The 19917-nt window shown below is 46.7% G+C and overlaps 1 protein-coding gene across 10 annotated transcripts in view; it reads left to right on the forward strand.

The window, feature by feature from the left end:
- Window positions 1-19917, forward strand: part of LOC135942375 (fibrosin-1-like protein) — a 109353-nt gene that overhangs the window by 58296 nt on the left and 31140 nt on the right. For 8 of the 10 annotated variants that reach the window (XM_065488457.1, XM_065488462.1, XM_065488465.1 and 5 more), the window contains one exon: window positions 3126-3152. The exons of the other annotated variants lie outside the window; for them this stretch is intronic. In XM_065488457.1, coding sequence (XP_065344529.1) covers window positions 3126-3152 — 27 coding nt within the window. The remainder of the gene's footprint in view (window positions 1-3125; window positions 3153-19917) is intronic. 10 annotated transcript variants of the gene reach the window in all.

Raw genomic sequence — 19917 nt, forward strand, 5'->3', positions numbered from 1 at the left:
ACTTTTTTCCTCTAAATTTTGTATATCATTTACTGCACAGTTACTTTTAGTTGGCACAATAAAGTAAAAAATTAGGAAACATTATTTAAGCAAACCTTTCCATTTCGATATTTTTTTTTCAAAACTAATATTCAAGTTTGTTAAAAAAAATATTATCTTCATGTTTCTAGAGGGATTCTGGCTGCAAAAACTGCAAAAACAACTTCTCTGCAAAATTGCGTTTGAATTGTAGTGAAACCCCTGAAAAATTCGAAACTTAATAGATTTAAATGGATTCCAGTGAGCTCTCACGTGTCGGAGGTCGGATCCTCGCCCGGCACTTAGCGTTTAATTAACATCCAAGGCGGCGTCGCTGGCAGCATTAACCGGGAGCAAATTTTCAAGTTTGTTTCCGCCTTGGAGAACAATTCGGCGTCGAGTCTGTTCCCGGCGGAGCGAGCGAGTGAGCGCGCGCGCTGTGTGTTTGCTACACATAATTTGCGCCAGAAGTAATGGAGCATGATCCCCTGGCTGCACTGATTAGGCGCGGCGTGTACACGTACTTGAAGATCCTCCAGAGGCTGCAGCGCGCGCTGGCTGTTTGCTCGGCGAGGAAGCAGGAATCGCGCGATCACGAGACGCTCGGCTGATGATGACGATGATTACACGGCGGGCAGGATGGGGCTCTTTTATCACGCGCGATTACACAAACCCCTTTTCTCGCTAATTGATTTGTGACGTCACGCTATTAATTTCTTGTTAACTCGGCCCGGGGTTGCTGCCAAGCTCCTTCCCTCTCGCTCTCTTTATTATTATTAAAGCGGCGGCATCTTAACCCTATCGAAAGGAGCAAGGGTATTAAAAACTTTTCCTCTCGTCTTGCGTCGCTGCTTTTTGTAGCACAGATAAAATGGCGCCTCCTGCTTCTCTCTCTCTCTCTCTCTCTCTCTCTCTCTCTCTCTCTCTCTCTTATTTAAAACAAAGAGCATCTCAGTCAGGGCTTGCTCGCTCGCGTACATTACATAGCTGCTGCTTCTTCTTTCCTCTCCACTTAACTTAATCCCATCTCATCAACTTCAGCTTTAAAAGAGTTGCGGTACGTGCTGTTTTTGCTAATCTCTCTCGATGTATCCGTAGTACACAGAAAGAACATGAATGCGAATATGTGTGTGTGTCTCTCTCTCTCTCTCTCTCTCTCTCTCTCTCTCTCTCTCTCTCTCTCTCTCTCTCTCTCTCTCTCTTACTTCCTTCCTTTATTCCCGGCCTCTGCTGCAAGCGAATTTGTTTCTCGGTGTTGTGCTGCACGAGTTGGAAACTAAAGTATGTATACTTATTGCTCATATATAGGAAGAGAAAGAAAAAGCTGAAGCTCGCGCTCTACATAGAGACAAGATGTTCCCTTTATTATGCAATGGCCTTTCTTATACGTCTCATTCTTTTTGCAAATTATTACTTTACAACATTGCCTGCTTTGTTCCTACTCCACGTTCAAGTGGACTCGTTTCGCAATAAACGAGCGAGCTGGAAGCAAACATCTTTCTGCTGGGCAATAAACTGCAACTTTAAAAGAATTATGTGATTTGATTATAAAAACTAATTTGAGGAACAACAATGAGAACGCTCAGTGACCATTTCAATTTAAATTTTCCGTTCCATTTCCCCGCAAAATAATGTCGAGTTATAAAAAAATCAATTGATGGATGCTATGACAAAATCATTTGTCATGCCCGGTTTTGTATTGTTCCAAGCAGGGTTATTATGAATCCTCTATAGTTTTCAATTCATTAACTCGAATTCGCCTGCTGTCGTTGCAACGCGAATGATGTACGCTCAATTCTAATCCAAACGAGGCACATAATCGCGCGCGGCAAACGAGCAGCGTGCATATCGATTGGTAATTGAATTAACTCGGCTTCATTTCACAATAATTAATGCCATCTGTATCAATTAGAGCGAATTTATGCACGGCACACAGGCGAAAAGCGGCGGCACGACCCTTTGCCGTGCGCACACACACACGTGTCGGGCCGGTGGGCATTATGGTTTTCAGCGGTGCAGAATCTGCACATGTACAAGTCGGGCGGACGGACGGATAATGGGGCGTGTGTGCACACTATACACAGCGTAATGCCATAAATTCCGACAAATCCGCATGTGCTACGCCATTGAGTATTCCAATTACATATTTCAACGTGGCTGTTCCGAATGGTCGCGGGCGGGCGGTCGAGCTGAGCTGACTGGCGAACGCCGCCTTGTGCAATACCGCTCGCGCGTTTCCTTCCTCGCCCGGCGCCGCGCATACTAATCGCCAGCATTAAACCGCAGCGCGTCACGTGGCGATGTGCACCTATACTTCGGCATGCATACGCTCGTCGTCGCCGGCCGCATGTTAATTTCGCAATCAACAGCCGCACTTAGACGTTTCAATCGCTCACACACACAATGAACGATCCACGCACGTTGGGAATCGGAATGACAGACGTGCCCCGTATTTTTAAACGCGGCTGAGAGTTAGGCAATGACACATTCTGGCCGATTCTTGTGATTTTGTTTGGAGGCATTCCAGATGGGTGACTAATGTCGGCGGCATGAGGTGAAATTCAATGTCCTGCTTGGAAAAACAAAGAAATTGTTGTTTAAGTGAATTGATTCTGAGAAACGATTGAAAACTATTTTAAAAATGTAGTATATCTAATTGCAGGGCAATTAAAATAAAAATTGAGGTAGAGAGTTGCCATTCAAAAAGCATACAAAATTTTCTGTGTACATTTAGGCTTCAGCTCGTTTCTCACAAAGATCAGCATAACCTACCACTAAGCATTTTAAAGTTGTCAGTTTATCACTCTCTCGAATGATTCCGGAAAGTCATAGCAATGCACACAACCTGCAGGGCGGGAGTGCAAGACAAATTGCATAGTTTCAAAAATTACATGCACGTCATCATATTGGTCTAAATAATCATCAGTTTGTTAACCGTGTGATTGTGGTTATATGTACACAGACAGAAACAACAAAACAAGCCGTGGAGCTTTTGAAGCGCGGTTCACTGCACACAGCTGTCGTTCATTTTCATGCATTCATTATTGAATGTTCATTTTACTTGTCATGGGCTTGCCTGCTCTAACTGCGTGTTTTCTTATTTTCAGTGTGATAGCGAGAGTGAGGATGACAAGGTGAGTACCGCATTGTCTCTGCTTGTGACTCAATTCCCCAGTGGCATGAGCCTTCATGCCTGCCAATGCTATTGTGTGGCGATTTCCAAGGTAACCAAGCAGCCACCGACCGCGATACACATCAGCGGGCGTCACGTAGATCCCGCACCGCACGGAGTGTGCGACAAGCGTTATTTGGCCTCGGCGACGCCCCCTCCCTTACCCGGTCCTCGTAGCTCACCTGTTCCGGACGTTGGTCAAGGCTTTCCACAAATTTCCCTCACGGAATTCGTCCTTGCCGGCATAGCACCGGTAGCGGACGAGCGAATAAAGTGTAGTCAAGGACGCCGAATGCGTTTTGTTTCTGATTTTTCAGGGCCGCTATCGTTATATACTCTTCGCGTCGCTGATTGGACCTGTAATTGGAAAAGTTATATCGGGGTCACTTTAGAGCTTTCATGCAATCAGTGCACCCGGTGGAAATGTTGCAATTGCATAACGAAGCGAGTTCCGTGAATTCGTTAAACAACCGATTCGTTTTCAACATTGCTACGCTGGTTGTTAAAATCAGAGCGTGGAGTTTTTCCAAACAAATTGTGACACCAGGAAAAATAGCACGTGACGCGAGACGTGTACTGATGATTGCGAAAAAAGGGAGCTGCCAACTAGCAATCCCAGCGGCCTCGGGAAAATGATTGATCCAAATCAAATTAAATTAGCAATCGACGGGAGAGCGAACTAACTCGGCGGCAGCAAATGGCATGACAAATGAATCCGCAACAACGTATCGGCGGCATCCATTAAAGGGTTAGTCGCTCTCGGCGGCGGCGTGTGTGTATATGTGTGCTCCGGGTGTGTTCTGCTCTGTGCTGTGCGAGTAGAGAGTGTTTATTTATTAAATACACCATCATGGGCGCCGACAAAAGCGACAGTGTTTGATTAGTTTGCCTTTGCCTGGCGAACGCGCGCGCGAGAGAGCACCGGATGGATTGCCTCAGGGCTTTGACGTATCAAATTATAACAGCATCAGAATCTATCATTCCCATTTGCACGACCAAAGACACACGAGCGTACACACACTGCTAAATTATGTAGATAGACACATACTAATAAACGTACTTACTCTGTTATCCGTACTCCGCGAACATAGTGTTGCGCTCTGAACGCGTACCTGGTTTTGAACATAATTCATTGGAAACCATCGAAAAGACTCACTTAGTTCTAATACTTCGGGGAAAATTTTGACTAAACTCGATATATAAAAAGAAATAGCTCCGATACATCTCTAAAGAGATGTTCATTCAATGCTCACTTTAACTATAATTACCAATTTGGCCAATTTGATTGAAAATTGTTGTTGAAGTTAAGTCACAATAAGTCAATAAATTGACAAAAATATCTGTGAGGCTAATTTATTGTATTTTCTGAATTATGGCGTTTAAATTTAGTGGAGCAATTTGAATCCTATAAATCTAGTTTAATATGTAGCCTTCAAAAGCAAAATCAATCACATATATTTTATCGTGCCTTAAGCTCTCTTTCTCTTTTGCAAATATTTTGCTTCATGCTGGTCGGGGTTTTTTTTCTTAAAGGTTTCAGGTTGTTTTTCAGTCACATCTATATTGAAAATATTTACTTTTGAAGCAGAAATCCTATACTAGAAAAGCGAATCGAGAGTGAAACACGACCTGCTCACTGCCTAGGAATCAAATCTGTGACACTGAACAGAAAACTAAAGCATTCTCCCTCTCTCACCACTAATTAGGCCCGTCGTTCTGTACACATTCGGCTCGAATTTCGCGTTTTGGTTGCAACAGAGAAGCTTGCGTGCATTAGCCGCAGCGTTGGGGAGGCGTAAGTAATGAGTTTGATTGTGCGCCCAGTGACAGCAGACGGCGTGTTCGGTATTATCATTCGCAGAATTACGCCCCGTGCAATTCGTCAGGCAGCAGGAGCGAGCGAGCTCTCATTGCCCGAGTTATTGTTTGATCTCACCCCAGCATTTAGCCCCTCAATGCAGTGCACGTGTGTGTAACGTGTCTGTGTGTGCGTGCGGCCCGAACAAAGCGCGCATATCGCCCGATGGGGATGCAAACGTGAATTAGCATTGTTGGCCGGGCAAGCTATAGCTGCTGTTGGCGTGCCACGCCGCCCGAATTCGTGTCGAACCGCACCTGAATACATATAGTCTCATTGAGATCAGCGGCTGCATATCTAATAGAGCGGAATGACATGATCCTATTTCACCTTGTTGTCAGCACACTGCTTTTCTGAATTATTTGTAAAGGAAACTTGTTTGAGTGGAAGTTTACCTATTCTTCATCTAGCGTGAAGCGATCTTTCTGATTTAAAATATAGAATAAGGCATTCAATATGGTGCAAATGGTAAATAAAAACTGCTACAAGCTATCAAAAGTTATTAAATTAAAATATTAAATAAAATTTGCACCAAAAAGCAAAAGAATTTGTTCCTAATTGCTTCCTCTTAATATATTGGATCGGTAAATTAACCAGCCGCTATTCAACCAATGCTACAAAGTTTCAAAAGGCAAAATGTATTTGTCAATCAGCGAGCCATTATAAACGTGAAGATATTTAAAGTTATGGAGTTCTGAGAGCCCCTCCAATTTTTCTTCCCTCCTAAGAATGCCACCCACGCGTCCGCGCGCACCAAATTCAGAGGAATCTGCATTTGCATAAAGAGGTGTGCCTGCCGGAGAACAATTGGATATCCGAGGGGGGCTGACGCAACAGAAGTCAGACGGAGCATTCAAATGCACTCGCTTGCAACACCTCGCTTGAATTTTCCAAGAGACGAATTGGCTGGCAGCGCAAACCTAATGTATTCATCGCGGCCATTCATTATGGCCGCTGCGCTCCATTGTGTGGGGAGCGAGAGAGAAAGAGAGAGAAAAAAAGGACGACGGCGCGGAGAGATAACAATGTAGCAATTAAAAAGCAGCGGGGAATATGGCAGCGAATATTAAAAAGCATCTTGCCGCTGGGGGAAAAATGCTAATTCGAGCAAATTAATTAAGCGTTGAAAACTGCAGCCCTCCTATATCGCGCGGATATTGAATTATGAATCTTTCCCCCCCCTTTTTACCATGCAAAATTCGAGCAAGCGAAGAGTTTTTATATTCATACATGAATTTAAAGGGCAAAATGGCCACTCCCAATAGGATTAGCAAAATATTTTTTCAATAAAAAAGCCCTTGACTACATTGCCACGTAGAGCGAACAGGCGCGTCCTCCTTGCCAGAAATCCACTATCTACGCCTTTTGCCGAGTTTAATTTGTCGGCAAGAATAACAGCTTCAAATCTCGCCCCTTGCGAACGCATCATTTATGCCGTCTGAGACTTCAGAGCGTCAATTAACCCGGCCATTGTCGCTCGGCTATTAGGTTAGCACGGAGTTTTGGCCTCGTTCGTGCAAGGGGATGAGTTGCGGTGTGTGATATTTTACATCGGCACGACCCGTTCGCCAAGTCCGTCGGTCGGTCGGTCCGTCCGTTGGGCGAAGGAGCGAGCGAGCGAGCGGCTACTTTTTCGCCCGTTTGTATGTATGGAGCGGCGGGCTGCGTGCCGCGAATGCACAACACGCCGCTCTCGTATATTTCTCCTGCCTGCCTGCCTGGCTGGCTGCTCCGACCAATATGTACTTATGCAACCTGCATACCAATGCCGCCGTGCCGGCCGGATAATAAAATACGACGGGTGCCGGATATCTCGCCAGTTTCATCTATCGCGCTCAAATTCGGCGCGTAATATTTCAAGCAGCGTCCGGATTGAGTCGCACCCTCCATGCCAATGGGCTGTTTTATCTCGCGAGCGCGCGATTTTCACCGAGAGCGCCGGATTATTGAATTACGACCAACCCTGCAATCTTTTAGCTCCACTCCCGCAGCAAGATGGTGGAATTTGATTTGGAATTAGGCCTGATAGAGTCAAATCATTGGGCCCGACAACCCGACATCGATTTACGGCAAGTGGCGAGGCAGCCACTTCCCGCAAATGCGTGAGGAGCAAGCAAATTCAGGCAGAAGTGGTTGAAATTAGCCGAAATGGTGCCGAGCGGTTTAGAGTGCGGCTTAAAAATGCTTTTCATCGAGTAACACGTCACCTGACGATGCTTTTATATTTTCCCTTCTCATGTTCAAATTAAATTTGCAAAAAAATATTACACAACAGCAATGATTGTACTTTTCATTGATCGCAAAACTTCATTATACATTTTATTACCCCTCCATTATATATCAATTTCCGTATTTCTATTGAAGTGCTCCTACCATGATTTTTCCGTTTTTGTCGTTACAAAGGAAATGCACGTTCTCGCTTGTTCGATTCATGGTTGCACGCGTGTAACGAGACGCAAACTCCAGGGGGACGGATTCTCTCTTGAAATCCCATGTTGCTCTAAAAATGACATTTTGGCACGGAAGCAAGCGCCCTTCAGCCCTCGCGCCCTTGTACTCCGGTGGAGGCGCAAATTGCATTTAGGTGGCTAATCCGGCGCCGCTGTGCGTGCATTATGCAAATAAAAAGATCAGTATCTAGCGCGGGGGCCACACGAGGGTGTTGCTAATAAATAAAGGCGCACCTGCAGCTCGGCAGCAGTAAATAGTGTTCAGTTCCCCTCTCCGCTGTCGCTGGCCAGTGTTTTGCAAGCTGGTAGTATTTTTTAAATAATAAAATCCCAGCCCCTGTGCGCCGGGCAGAATTCGAGTTTATCGGCCAATAAATAAGACGGGCAGCAGCACTTCTCTCAGCGACGTATGTGTCCCCTCTTTTTACTGCAGCACACTCTCTTTCTCGCTCTTTTCCGTCTTCCTCTGCTGGTCCGCTCGCGTATAAATCCGATGGGATTGTACCGAGTGATCCTGCAAGATGCCCGCACCCGTCTTTCTTATCCCTCTTTTCTGCTTCTCCAGCCCATTTCTCGAACAAGAGCTGCGTAGGTGATATACCCATCTCCGCTCTCTCTTTCTCGCAAGCGGCAGCAGCAAAAAAGCAACCGACGTCGTCCTCGCTCTTCTCGACGACTATATAAAGTTTTTCACGTGCGCTGCCGCTCTCCTTCTTTTGTGCCGCGCCGGAAAATCTATACACAAAACTCTCCAGAGTCATCTTTTGGTCGGCGGAGGGAGCAACTTTACGCCTTTTTGTACTCGGCATGTGCAAACCCTGTGCTCTCATCTGCGACACCTCTTCTCGTCAGACCCTTTTTTGCCAGCCAACCACGACAATTTTCCATGCTTTTCCACGGCTCTACCACTCACTTGCTGCTGCCACTGCGAGACCAGGCATTTCTTATCGACCTACCCAACCGGTCTCTCTCCACTTAGGGCTGCCACCTATCTGGCCCAAAGACTGTAAGGGTTCACACTGAACTTGTTCACAAGGCATGATAAATTATTCTCAGATATACAAGTGTTGCTATTTGGGATTTGTTTCAAGGGTCTTATCAGAATAAATTTTAAAACATTTGCGTCGTCAGCTAGGGATTGAAACACGTCGTGTTGATTTGCATTCCAAATCTGCAGTCGGGATCGATGCATTTGGCAACCCCTGCTTCCTCCACGCCACCCTCCTGCTCTCTCACACTTTCTCGCAGCTCGTCGGATGCGAGTTTCGCGAATGCTGGTCACGTGTCACTAAGCTTTTCCTTCCTCCGCGCCTCCTTTTTCGTCTCTTATTTTGCACCGAGGTGTGCAAATGCCGCCGCCTTCGGCCCCTCGCGACAACAAACCGCCTCTCGGTTACCAAACACCACCATTTCACCTCTCTCTTTCTCTCTCTCTCAGGCAGCGGAGAAATTCGCTCTCTCACCCGGTGTGGGATTTGCTCGCCCCGCCTGCCAGACACGTAGACGAATTGTGCGTGTGTGCTTCTTGGCCGCCAGCCGCTTTTTCTTCTTTAATCTCACCGCTTTTGCGGGCGAATCTCGCCCGTCGTGGAACGCCGCATGAGGGTGTGTGTACGTAGCATGCACGCAAACGATTGTTGTGTGTTGCTGTGTTTGCACCTGGGATCGGGCCTTGTGGAGGTTAAGAAGATTGGCCTGGATCACTCGAGAGAATCAAACGGCGATTATCCCTTTCGGGCGGTTTTTGATACCAAATATACGACGTTGAATGAAGCGGCTGATAAATATCGTGCGGTGGCACACGCACTTGTCGCGAGGTTTAAAGCGAAACCCATCAAATTAAATATTTGTCCTTTTAATTAATAATTAGCAATTACTGAAGGCGCTCGCTAACTCGCTCTCCGGCGGCATCGCATGCCACGCTGATGCGAAACGCAAACAGATTAATTTGGGCTTTAATTTACATTATGGCGGCGGCGGTGGCGGCAGCCAGCACTACACGCATGAATGATCCTCGTAATTAAATTACTCTGCCGGCGATACACGCGCGCATGCTGCCGCCGCGCTGTTGATGATGATGTATCACCGCCCATGCCAAATACGTACGTATATTCGTGTTTGTACACGGACCGGTTGCCTGCCTGCCTGCCTTGCGAATTATCAAATCGACATCGCATCATCATCAAATAATCTGTTTCATCCCATTTTTGCTCGGCTGCCGCTGAGCAAATTGGGTGTGCAAACAAAAAAGAAAAGGGTTGTGCACATCTCGACCGGTTGGTCTGTGTGTGCATGTTTGCCGAGCGGGGGCGCACAATTAGTTAAATTACAATAATTAATTCTCTTTGTGTATGTTTAATTATTTCGCGGAAGCCGCCTCTTCTTTCTCCGCTCCCAGCGCCGGCGGAGAGGGGCTAATGGAGGTTGTAAAATTACACATCATTACGTGGTATTACTCACTTGTTCCTTTCTCTCGCTCGCTGTAGCTCGTTCCGTAATTCACCGAATGTGACCATATTTTAACTCGATGGCGCGCGGTAATCGCAACTGCAGCCGCACCATAATAGTACCCGGTGATTATCCGACGGATAAAATGACTTTATATTTTATTCATGAAGCCGTCCGTCGCGCAATGAGAGAAAGAGACTCTGCTGCTCGGCTTCTTTTATTCAATTGCTCGACTCGAATTGGGCTCCACTTAAACAGCAATGCAGGGGACGAGAGGAAGAGAGGAAACAAAAGATAGAATCGATTTTTTACTTCAGACTGATACGTGATTCGAATTTATCTCTTCTTACTAATTGACTTGAATTGATGAGCTTCTGTCAAAATAATTTCGTTGTTGTATCCGAATTTGAGGCATTTCTCTCATAATTTCGAATTAACCATCCAGTGGCGTTTGTAAGGCGCTGCTAAATTTACAAAGGGTTCTTTTAACCAAGAAAGAAAGAGGCTACCGCTTTCGCTCTTTCGTAGACGACATCATATTTTCCCCTTTGTGGATCCGAAAATTCAGTTTGCGCTCGGCGAAAGGAAAAATCCGCTTAATTAAACGCGACTTTTCCTCGTTTGCGCTGTGATAAATGCGATCAGAAAAACAGCAGCAAGCTCCGCTCAAAGGAATTATTGCAAACACGGCGCAAAAAGCATGAACAGTTTCGTGTTTGCCGACACTGAAAGCAGAGCGAATCGTGTTTGCACATATACACACGTACTCCGTGCTCTCGCTCGCGCGCGCTGTGTATGTACATTCAATTCTGTTTGTGTGTTTCCTCGCTTTGACTCCCTCGCGCGCGCACACAGGGAAACGCGAGAGCAGCAAATTTATTCCAGGGAACGGTGGTGCGCGGTGTTCGCGACTCGAAATCATTTCCATTTAATTTTTCAGCAGCTCGCGTGCACCGTTTTAGCCTTATTTGTTTTCCAAACCCCTCCCCGCGCGTGTTTATCTCTATCCACGCTGCCGCTAATGCTGCCTTTTATCGCGCGCGCCCTGCCGCTGTTTATTTTAATTTTATTATTATTTTCGTGTCGTAAAATTTAACGTCGATTGTAAATTCTCTCGTTATGCGCGCTTAATAATCGCATTTTAATGTGATAGGCCGGTCGTCTGGTTGTAAATTACGTCGGCATCAGGAGCAACCGGACAAATTAAAATTTTATCGCCGCAAGTATATGCGTCTGCTTTCAATTACTCGCACTGAGAAGTACTGTAAGCGGATTTGTCGGCTGCAGCAGGGATGTGAAACAATGAGGGGATTTGAAGTCAAAAATTACTAGTCGAATAGAGAAGGCTTTCTTATTATGAAAGTTTAGTTTGTTGCACTTTGTTCTTGAAAAGGATAATCTATAAACACTCCAACACTCTGCGACTCTCCACTTTTATTATAGTGTTTCAAAAATAAATGTTTCGCACTCCCCTGTTCAGCTTAAGCTTAAACTATCAGACTCTCCACCCCGGCGTAAGCAATTCTTGGAATTGCGGCTTCGTCCTGAGAGTTCCTCCAGCCGCGAAATCCGCACATAAATAAATTTATTTATATGTCCGTGTGCGAGAAAGAGAGACTTTGCTAAATGCAAACTTGACACATAAATCTCAGCCTCGGTGTTGGGAGTGCGCGAGCCCATATTATAAAATGCGAGAGTGTCTGTGTATATTTTTTCAGCATCTCGTCCAAAAGTGCCACACACGGCGCGCGTCTGTCGTTTTATATCAGAGTGGGATTATTCAAATATTTATGGAGCGTTTTAAAAGTTTTAATGCTGCTCAACCCCTGCACGGCTCTCTCCTCGGAGCGTTGAATATAAATAATGTGCGCCCGCGAGCGGGATTTTCGCTCTGTCGCCAACGAGCGAGCTCATGTCATCGTCACTTTTGGCACCGCGTCAAAAACCGCGCGGTACTCACGACGAGCCACTTGTTTGTGCACGAATGCCTGCCGATGCACCAAAGTGATGTCCTCTTCTCGGACACGCAATTAATTTAGCCGACTTTTTGCCCGCGTTCATTTGTAAGGCTTGTCGGTTGACGCCTGAGAAATCACCGTGGCGGCAGCCGGGTGGAATTTCAGGCTTGCGACGGGGAACGAGAAAATCAACTTCAAAGTTTTAGGAGAAGGTATAACTTTATGGTAATTTTTTAAAATGTACTAAATTATATTTTAAACCTCAATTTGAACTGGAATATTTGCGAAAAAGGATTGCAGTCTGAGCTGAGGAGGTAATTTATTTAAAATTAAAACATTTTGTGCAATGAGAGATGCCACAACATTTTGACTTGCTTGTTGAAACTTGGAGCAAGAATACTGCAAATTCCAATCCTGCGGCCACCCGGCAAGGGTGTAGGTGCTTCAAGCCCTGGTCACTTTCCACTTTCAGCTCCCCTGCAGAATTAATTGAAGATCAAAAGTGCAATTTTTCAGGCTGGGCGGCAGAGCGGGGGTGTAAAGCCGGTGGTATTAGGGGCTGGAGTGGCCGGTTAATCGCTGCGGCTTACCTAGCTAGTCCACTTTGCCACGCCTCGGCCGGCCGAGCGTAGCGGAGCGCGATTCTGACTCGTCTCTGGAGACGTGTTCCTGCGTATGTGTTTATATATAAAGTGAAGTGACCAGCAAGCACGGCGGCGGGGTGTGTAGTAGCCCGAGTGACCGCCGAGCGAGTGTACGCGTACATATATACACATAGAGATAAATTTCGCAGCCGGCCCTTTACGGCCCTGCCCGCCGGCAAAGCTGTGTGCGTAAAGCCCCTGGCCAGCCGAGCGGCTATGCAACCATCAAAGCGGGTGGCTGTTTATGGCCCCGGCGCACTATATCATCTTTCGCAAAACACATATTCTCCCCGCCTTTTTATCTGCGGCTCGCGCGCCTGGATAAAAATGCACCATAAAATCGGCCATAAAGTGCACTGGGGGGTTTTACGTCGCATAATTCGATGATATTGCCGAGCGAGCAGCACGGTTTTCAAATTCTTCTCAAGAAAAATTTGGTTTGTTCACACTTCGTATAGTTTGGGGGGTTTATCGCGCGGCATAATAAATATTTTACGAGTGTTTAATGGAATTTTTATTCGTCGTCTCTGGCTCATCTAAAAGCTTTTTAGTTGGGTGAAACGACGAATTTAATTTCGCCGCCGCCACAGAGGCAGTTGAACGAGCAAATAAATACGGCAGCGCGCATTATTTATGCTAATTTGCATGCGGCGCGTATTAATGAAGGCGTCCCGAAAGAGCAGCTTAATTCAATTTATCTCTAGGCAGAAACTTGTTAAAAATGCCCGCCGAGATAAACTCACGCGGCTGGGGAAAAAACGGAGCGAAAGATAAAAGGCGCCTCTCTTCCCACGTGAGTTTGCAAAAGTGGAGGCTTAGCGAGCAGCAAGTGAGCTGATGTAAAAAGTTAATCTGGCATTATGATAATATCCGCGCGCACCGTTTTTCTCTCATTCCGTAAGAGTTGGTACACGCTCACAGGGGAAATAATCGCCGCATTGGGCTCACCACGCTTTTTCCTCGTAATCGATCCGGGCTTAATTAATTGCGGCGGAAATTGAAACGAGGGAGTTAACGAAACGCTTGCGGAATATTATTTTGCATTTGACTTTTGAACTGAATATTGACAACCAGAGAAGTCAATCAGAGTGACTCAAAAGAAAATTGATGGTTTAAAATTATTCAAAGCTAAGAAATCAAATCAAGAACGTCCAGAAATAAGCTCCAGGCCTTGAGTAAAAAGAGAAGGCCACAGTGCCAAAACTTCCGGAGCGTTGAGCACAATATCTATGTTAATGCAGTACGCGTTTGCTTCCTCTTCCACCGAAAGAGTGAGAGAAAATGATAAGACCTTTCCACGTTTTCCGGCTCCCTTATTTTTGATGATGTGTACACGGGGTGCGAGTTGGCAGAGAAAAAGGGCGGATTATCGTGCGGGGAGGTTGAAAGGGCCGTCGCCGCGCTGTTTTTTGCCGCAGACATTTTTGCTCGGCGCGATAAAAGCCAGCATGTATGCATGTGTGGGCCGGCTTTTCACTCCACATGCTCTCTCGCACTCTGCACACACCCGACGAGTAAACGGCAACAGCAGCAGCAATTTCGCAGAGTCAGCCGACAAGTCGAGGGCTGCGAGGCGAGACCTTTTTGTTCCCAACGCCGCTGCACCCGGCAGGCTAATTAAGAGGTGCAAACTCCTTTCAGCTTTTTGCTCCGACCTGCATGTTGTGCTGCGCAATCTTGTTTGTCAGGCAGGCATAATAAATTGGCACTGCATTTTGTCAAATGAATGAAGCGGCGAAGCCTTGAAAAAACCTGATGGTAATTTTTTCTACTCTAAATTGCCATTTTTTGCAGAAAGGTTAATTTACAACCCCGCGTAAATGTTATACAGCGGATTGTAGGTTATAATGTAACGTGTAATAAATGGACACAAAAAAAGCCGCTCACTTCATCTGCCTTCGTTTATTAATTTTTATGTCTGCGCTGCCACTCGGCGGCAGGAGCTAATTTGTGAGCTAATATGCATACATAGTCTTGCCCCGTGTAAAACTGGCAGGTGGCTTGTAAAAGCATGCAAATCCCGCTGGCTGGCTGGCTGCTCGCGACGAGCAATCTTTTTGCCCGGGCGTCGTGTTTTTGCGCGCTGCCGTTATTATTACACGGCGAATAAAAAGCGGCGGCAGCTTTTACATGGGCCGGCAAGAGCGAGGAGAGAGAATTAACGAGCTCGGAGACAGTTTAATTTTTTAGTACGTGATATAAAAATACACAGCTTTCTGTATGAAATAAAAGAGAACAACTTTTTCAAAAGCGCCATCATCATCATCACACGAATGATGAACGCAAAAGCGAAAAAAGAGCCGTAAAGCAGCGCGCCGCGTCACGTGATATCATTAATTTTCACATTAACACAAGTTTTTACGCGGTTCCCCCCGTGCATGTGTGCGAGAGAGTGCTGTAAAAATTTGTTATGGTATCGTATTAGCACGGCGAAAGAGGTGTCGTTAAATTAACTTTTCCTTCCTCACGTATAAATTATAACGAGCCAAATGCTGGCACGCCTCTGGCAAAATTCACAACTGCTAAAGATCAGAAAGCCGAATAGATTTTTGTGCATGTATAATGTGCAAATACACATATATTGAATCACGTTTGGGAATAAACGCTAACCAGTACCAGCCCAATATGAATTTAAATTCATAAAACTAAACAGGAAATGATGAACAACTTTGTGAAACAGGAAAAACCCATTTATATGACGAAAAGTTTGTTTGCAAATAAAATGCTTTGCTGAAATTATTTTAGCTCTATATATTAGAACGATGCTTTCACGAAACTCTTCGTTTCGTCGTAACGAAATTAAATAATATTTTGGTACATATATTATATACAATACTCTCCATTTAAGAAGCACTTAAATTTTTCAGCAAACAGTTTTTTCTGGTTTTTGAAGAACCATCATTCCTCTTTGATGTTACACACACTCAATAATTTAAAATTTCAGACCTTCATTGAAATATAATTTATTTGCATTGGAATCCTGTTCCTCCTTGTCTGCACGGCCCACATCTAGACAGTCCCGTTGGCAGCAATTAAAAATATTCCGGCATTAGCCGTGGTGAAAATGCCTGCAATGCAAATGCATGCGCGATAAAACGCGGCGTATTTGCATTCGTTTAGTATTGATTTGCATAAAGTGCATATGTGTGTGTGTGTGTGTGTGGCGTGCACCGACATTATTGTGTGTGCCTGCCCGCCACCCCATTGAGGCGGCGAGCAGCTTTATTGCTGTGCCAAAGAGCCCCATAACCCGGCCGTATACATCGCGCACGCTGCTCAATAAAATGCACACACACAGTGCTTTATTTATTACATTATTATTTCGCCGAGCTCGTGTACACGCTCGCCTGTTTTGTGTGGAGGAAATTGCCGCACATAAACTAATGAAGTACTTTAATAACTCGAAAGATGTATGGCCTGATTATATGTGCACATATAAGCTCTCTCGGCGGCCGAGTCGAAACTTTTTATACGTATCAGCTCGCAGTGGATGCGAGCGCTGGCGTAATTACACACTGCCAGCTCTTCTAATGGCTCGCGGAACATGCCTAGCTTGTGTGTAATTTTAATTAGTTTTTGCGCCGGCAATTATTGTAATTGGCACGACTGCAATTTCTCGAAAAAGTAATCGTTTTTAATTTTCCCCGCCGCCGATTATCCGCCCAGATAGGTGCTAGATGCAATTTGCAGCTCGAAGACGACGTGCGGGCTGCATAACTGGCGTGGAATTGGCGACGTGGAGATAAGAGAACCTCTGTTTAATTCCTTAAGTGACGGATTCATTCATTCATAAATTTTTATGGAGCAAATAGCCGCCTGAAAAAAGAAGAAAGCAAAGTTATCTGTTTAAAAGCAGACGAGGAAATCAATGTAACAATTTCCAACTGGTGCTGCGATTGTGATAAAAGGTGAAATATTTCCTCGGCTGCCTGGCTCGGCGGCTAATTCAATCACTTGGAAGCAAACTCTCTTGAGCCCTTTTTCCCTTTTTATCGCGCAGAAAGTTGAATCGCTCGCTCGCTCGACGGCCTTTATGCCCGTTCTTTTGCGAGTAGACGATTTCATGCTCGAGCTGCACTCCTGATATCACTCCATTAAAAAAGAAGTTTCGTTGCAACTAACATCACAACTTCTGACCGAGCACTTTCGTATCATTCCATTAAATTCAATCGCAGGCCAACTTTTCAACAACTTTGCTTCTGTTGCATAACGCTGGCGGGCTCGCGCGTTAATTCATTTAATAATTCAGCAGCCTGCTAAAAGAGGATTTCAACCTTTTACCATGCAGAGAGAGAGAGAGAGAGAGGCTCGTCGTTTAATTCCATTAGCATATTATCCCGGCGGCAGCTGTCCTGCGTTTTATTTTGTTTGCACCGTGCATGTTGTGTATTCCTCTCGGCACGCAAAACGCTTTTCGCATCTGTGTTTAATACCGGCGGGCCGTGATGTAATTAGCGGTCCTGCTTTTTATTTTCGGTCCGAACAAATCGGATTAAAAGGGTTCGCCACGACCGATCCGGTTGGGAAGAAAGCCGCCACCGTTGTCGACGCCGCTGTGCAGTGTCGATCGTAACGAGTAAAATTAATTGGCACTCGGCTGTAAAGTCTCGAGATGTAATATTTTAAGCAGCACCGACAGCTACAACCGACTGCTGACCGGCGGGTGATTTCAACATTTTTACTGCCGCTGCTTCTCGGCAGCCGCGACGCCTTTCGAATGAAGTTGTAGCCAATTATTCCATTTTCCACTTATTGGAAATAATTAGCTCGCGAAAAGCGTGCTCGTTTATTGCTTCTTCTGCTTCGCAGCATCCTATGTGTGTGAGAAAGCGGACGAAAACCGATTATCCAGAACGGGCACAATTAAGCTCGCGAAGAAATATGGAAGGCGTAATTAAAATTTAAAGAGCCATCCATCCATCGATTGGTGCGATCGTCTATTTCGGTTAGGCTAGCTGACATTTTATTATCGTTTAAACAACACGCCTGCTTCGCTGCTAACCAGTAATTTCACGTACCCCGTCATTAATCCGTCTTCTTTCGCCTGAGAGCAACTTGTTGTCTCGCGCGTCTCGAGATTTCGCATGCATATGCAACGAACACATCAATCGATCCACTAATGGCGGATAAAAATTCAATGAATAAAATTTGCATACAAATTCGCGTCTGATGTGTGTATTTGTATGTACGTACATGTGAGCACACACACTGGTTAAAATAAAATTAATTCGCCGGCGTGCGTCTCTTTTGCACCCCCCGTCTCGCGCTTGTGTGTGTTGGCGCACCCCACTCGACGTGAGGGTGTTATTAAAAAGTATTAAGTTACCCCTTTTTCTTGAGGGTGTTTATATGCTAATGCGGCGGCGGCTGCGGTGCCAGCAGTTCTGAAGTGGGAAGTGGCGCGGTGAGCGGCGCGGCCACCAGCCGGCGCTTCCGTCGCCGCCGAGCCGCCTCAGTCTGTGTTCGGAGGCGGACGAGTGAGCACGCACCCGTGGTCTTTTGGTGCCCCGCCGACTAGCCCTCAGCCACCGCTTCTGGACCCCCGAATCTGGATTAACCCTTGCGTCAGGTGCATTTCTGTGCGTCGAACGAGCCCTTCGGCGCGGGTCTGTGTGTTCGCGAGTGCCCTTCGAGCAGATTAAATGGTCCGTTCGACGAGGAAATGCTGCGTTTTCGACCGACTCCGCCGAGGCCTGCCGTGACACACGGATTCTTGCTTCTTGTCGTGGATTCGTTGGCAGCCGTGTAGCGAGCGAGCGGGCGAGCGAGCGACGTCGCAGCAGAGGCAGCAGCAGCCGCCGCCGCGCACCCTCCTAGTCACCCCATGGATTCCGTCCTCCTTTCGATCAATAACTTTTTTTCTGGGCGCCTCGTCGTACCACGAGCAGCAGCAGCAGCGGCAGCCGCGGCACCGACGGCCGAGTGAAGAAGGAACAGAACAACCGGCCGATTTGATGGTGGTGGCCGGTGCGTGACTTGCTCGGCCAGCGCAGCTCCCGTTTGCGCGGGGGCTCGACACCGCGGCGAAAATTCACAAGAAGCGCAGGGCGTATCGTTTCGGCGCCGATCACGTGCTAAACGGCGTTACGACGTTGACCCTAAATTGCGCCGCGGGCATCCCTCCGCCCTGCCCAAAGACGGCATCCGAGGCGCGGGGGGAGTACTTCGAGGGAGTCGCCCTCACCGAGCACTCGTCCTCAGCCGATGAAGAGGTGACCGACGACCCAGAGCGCGGCGCCTCGCCCGCCAGCACCTCCGCACCGCCCAATGGCGCCGCCGACGAGTCCGAGGCGGCCGACTCGCGCCCCGACGACGACGACGACGACGCGGTGCCCACAGACCTGAGCGTCGACCGCACCAGGGAGCCGGAGCCCAAGGTACCGCTCACTCCGTTCTCCCCCTTCGCAATTTTCCCCCTAATTTCGTAAAATTATAAGTCCTCTTAACTTTTCGAGCACACCTCTCCCCCCAATCGTGCGTGAAAAACGCGATAAAGGGCTGAGCGAGCGTGGAATTTGGCAGGGGTATGCTAATTAGCGGTGATTGGCGGCGGCGAGGCTGCCAATATTGGCGCGGAGGCTGCGCCGCGCCGAGATCAACAGATTAGCCATTCAGCCGCGTCTCATTTCTCATTCTCGCCAATTAGCGCCGCCAGAATGTGTATCTGCCATCCATCACCGTGGTGCTTGCTCTCTCTCTCTCTCTCTCTCTCTCTCTCTCTCTCTCTCTCTCTCTCTCTCTCTCTCTCTCTCTCTCTCGCTCGCTCCGTGTGTGTGTATGTACTGAACAGACGAGAGCACCCGACCGACCAGCAGTGTGTGTGTTTGTGTTTGCTGGCCGAGGCATAATTAAATGAATCAGCGCAAAGTGCCGCCATAAAACGACAAACTATTAATAATTGCACTCCAATTAAGTGTCGTAAAACGCGCGGCTCATTAAATGATCGCCGCTGCTGATTCCGATCGAAATTCCCTCTTAATTGGATCGTCGACGTTAATGGGCAGAATTACCCGACGAAATAATTATGGTGAAATGAAAGACTTGCGGAGGCGCGTTGCTCTTTATCTGCCGGCGGATCTTAAGTAGTAATTCACATTTTTCGCTCGGAAAATGTGGAGGTTGCACACGGTTTTTATCTTTACGCAGATAGCGCGCTGCGCAATTCGCGCGTGTTTAGAAGTCCTTTTTGAAAAGGGACGGGCATGAATGGAATTTGGCGTCTGAAAAGTTGCACGGCAAATACATATATATTCGCTCCACCCTTTTTCGCTCAACAGCTCGCGTCACTCTCCATTTGCTAACCCCCTTGATGAGTTCTTTAAAAATCGCTCTCTTTGTCTCTGGGCACCATTACAAAAAGAGAGAGAGA

This window comes from Cloeon dipterum, chromosome 4, assembly GCF_949628265.1.
Source record: "Cloeon dipterum chromosome 4, ieCloDipt1.1, whole genome shotgun sequence".
Classification (NCBI taxonomy): domain Eukaryota; kingdom Metazoa; phylum Arthropoda; class Insecta; order Ephemeroptera; family Baetidae; genus Cloeon; species Cloeon dipterum.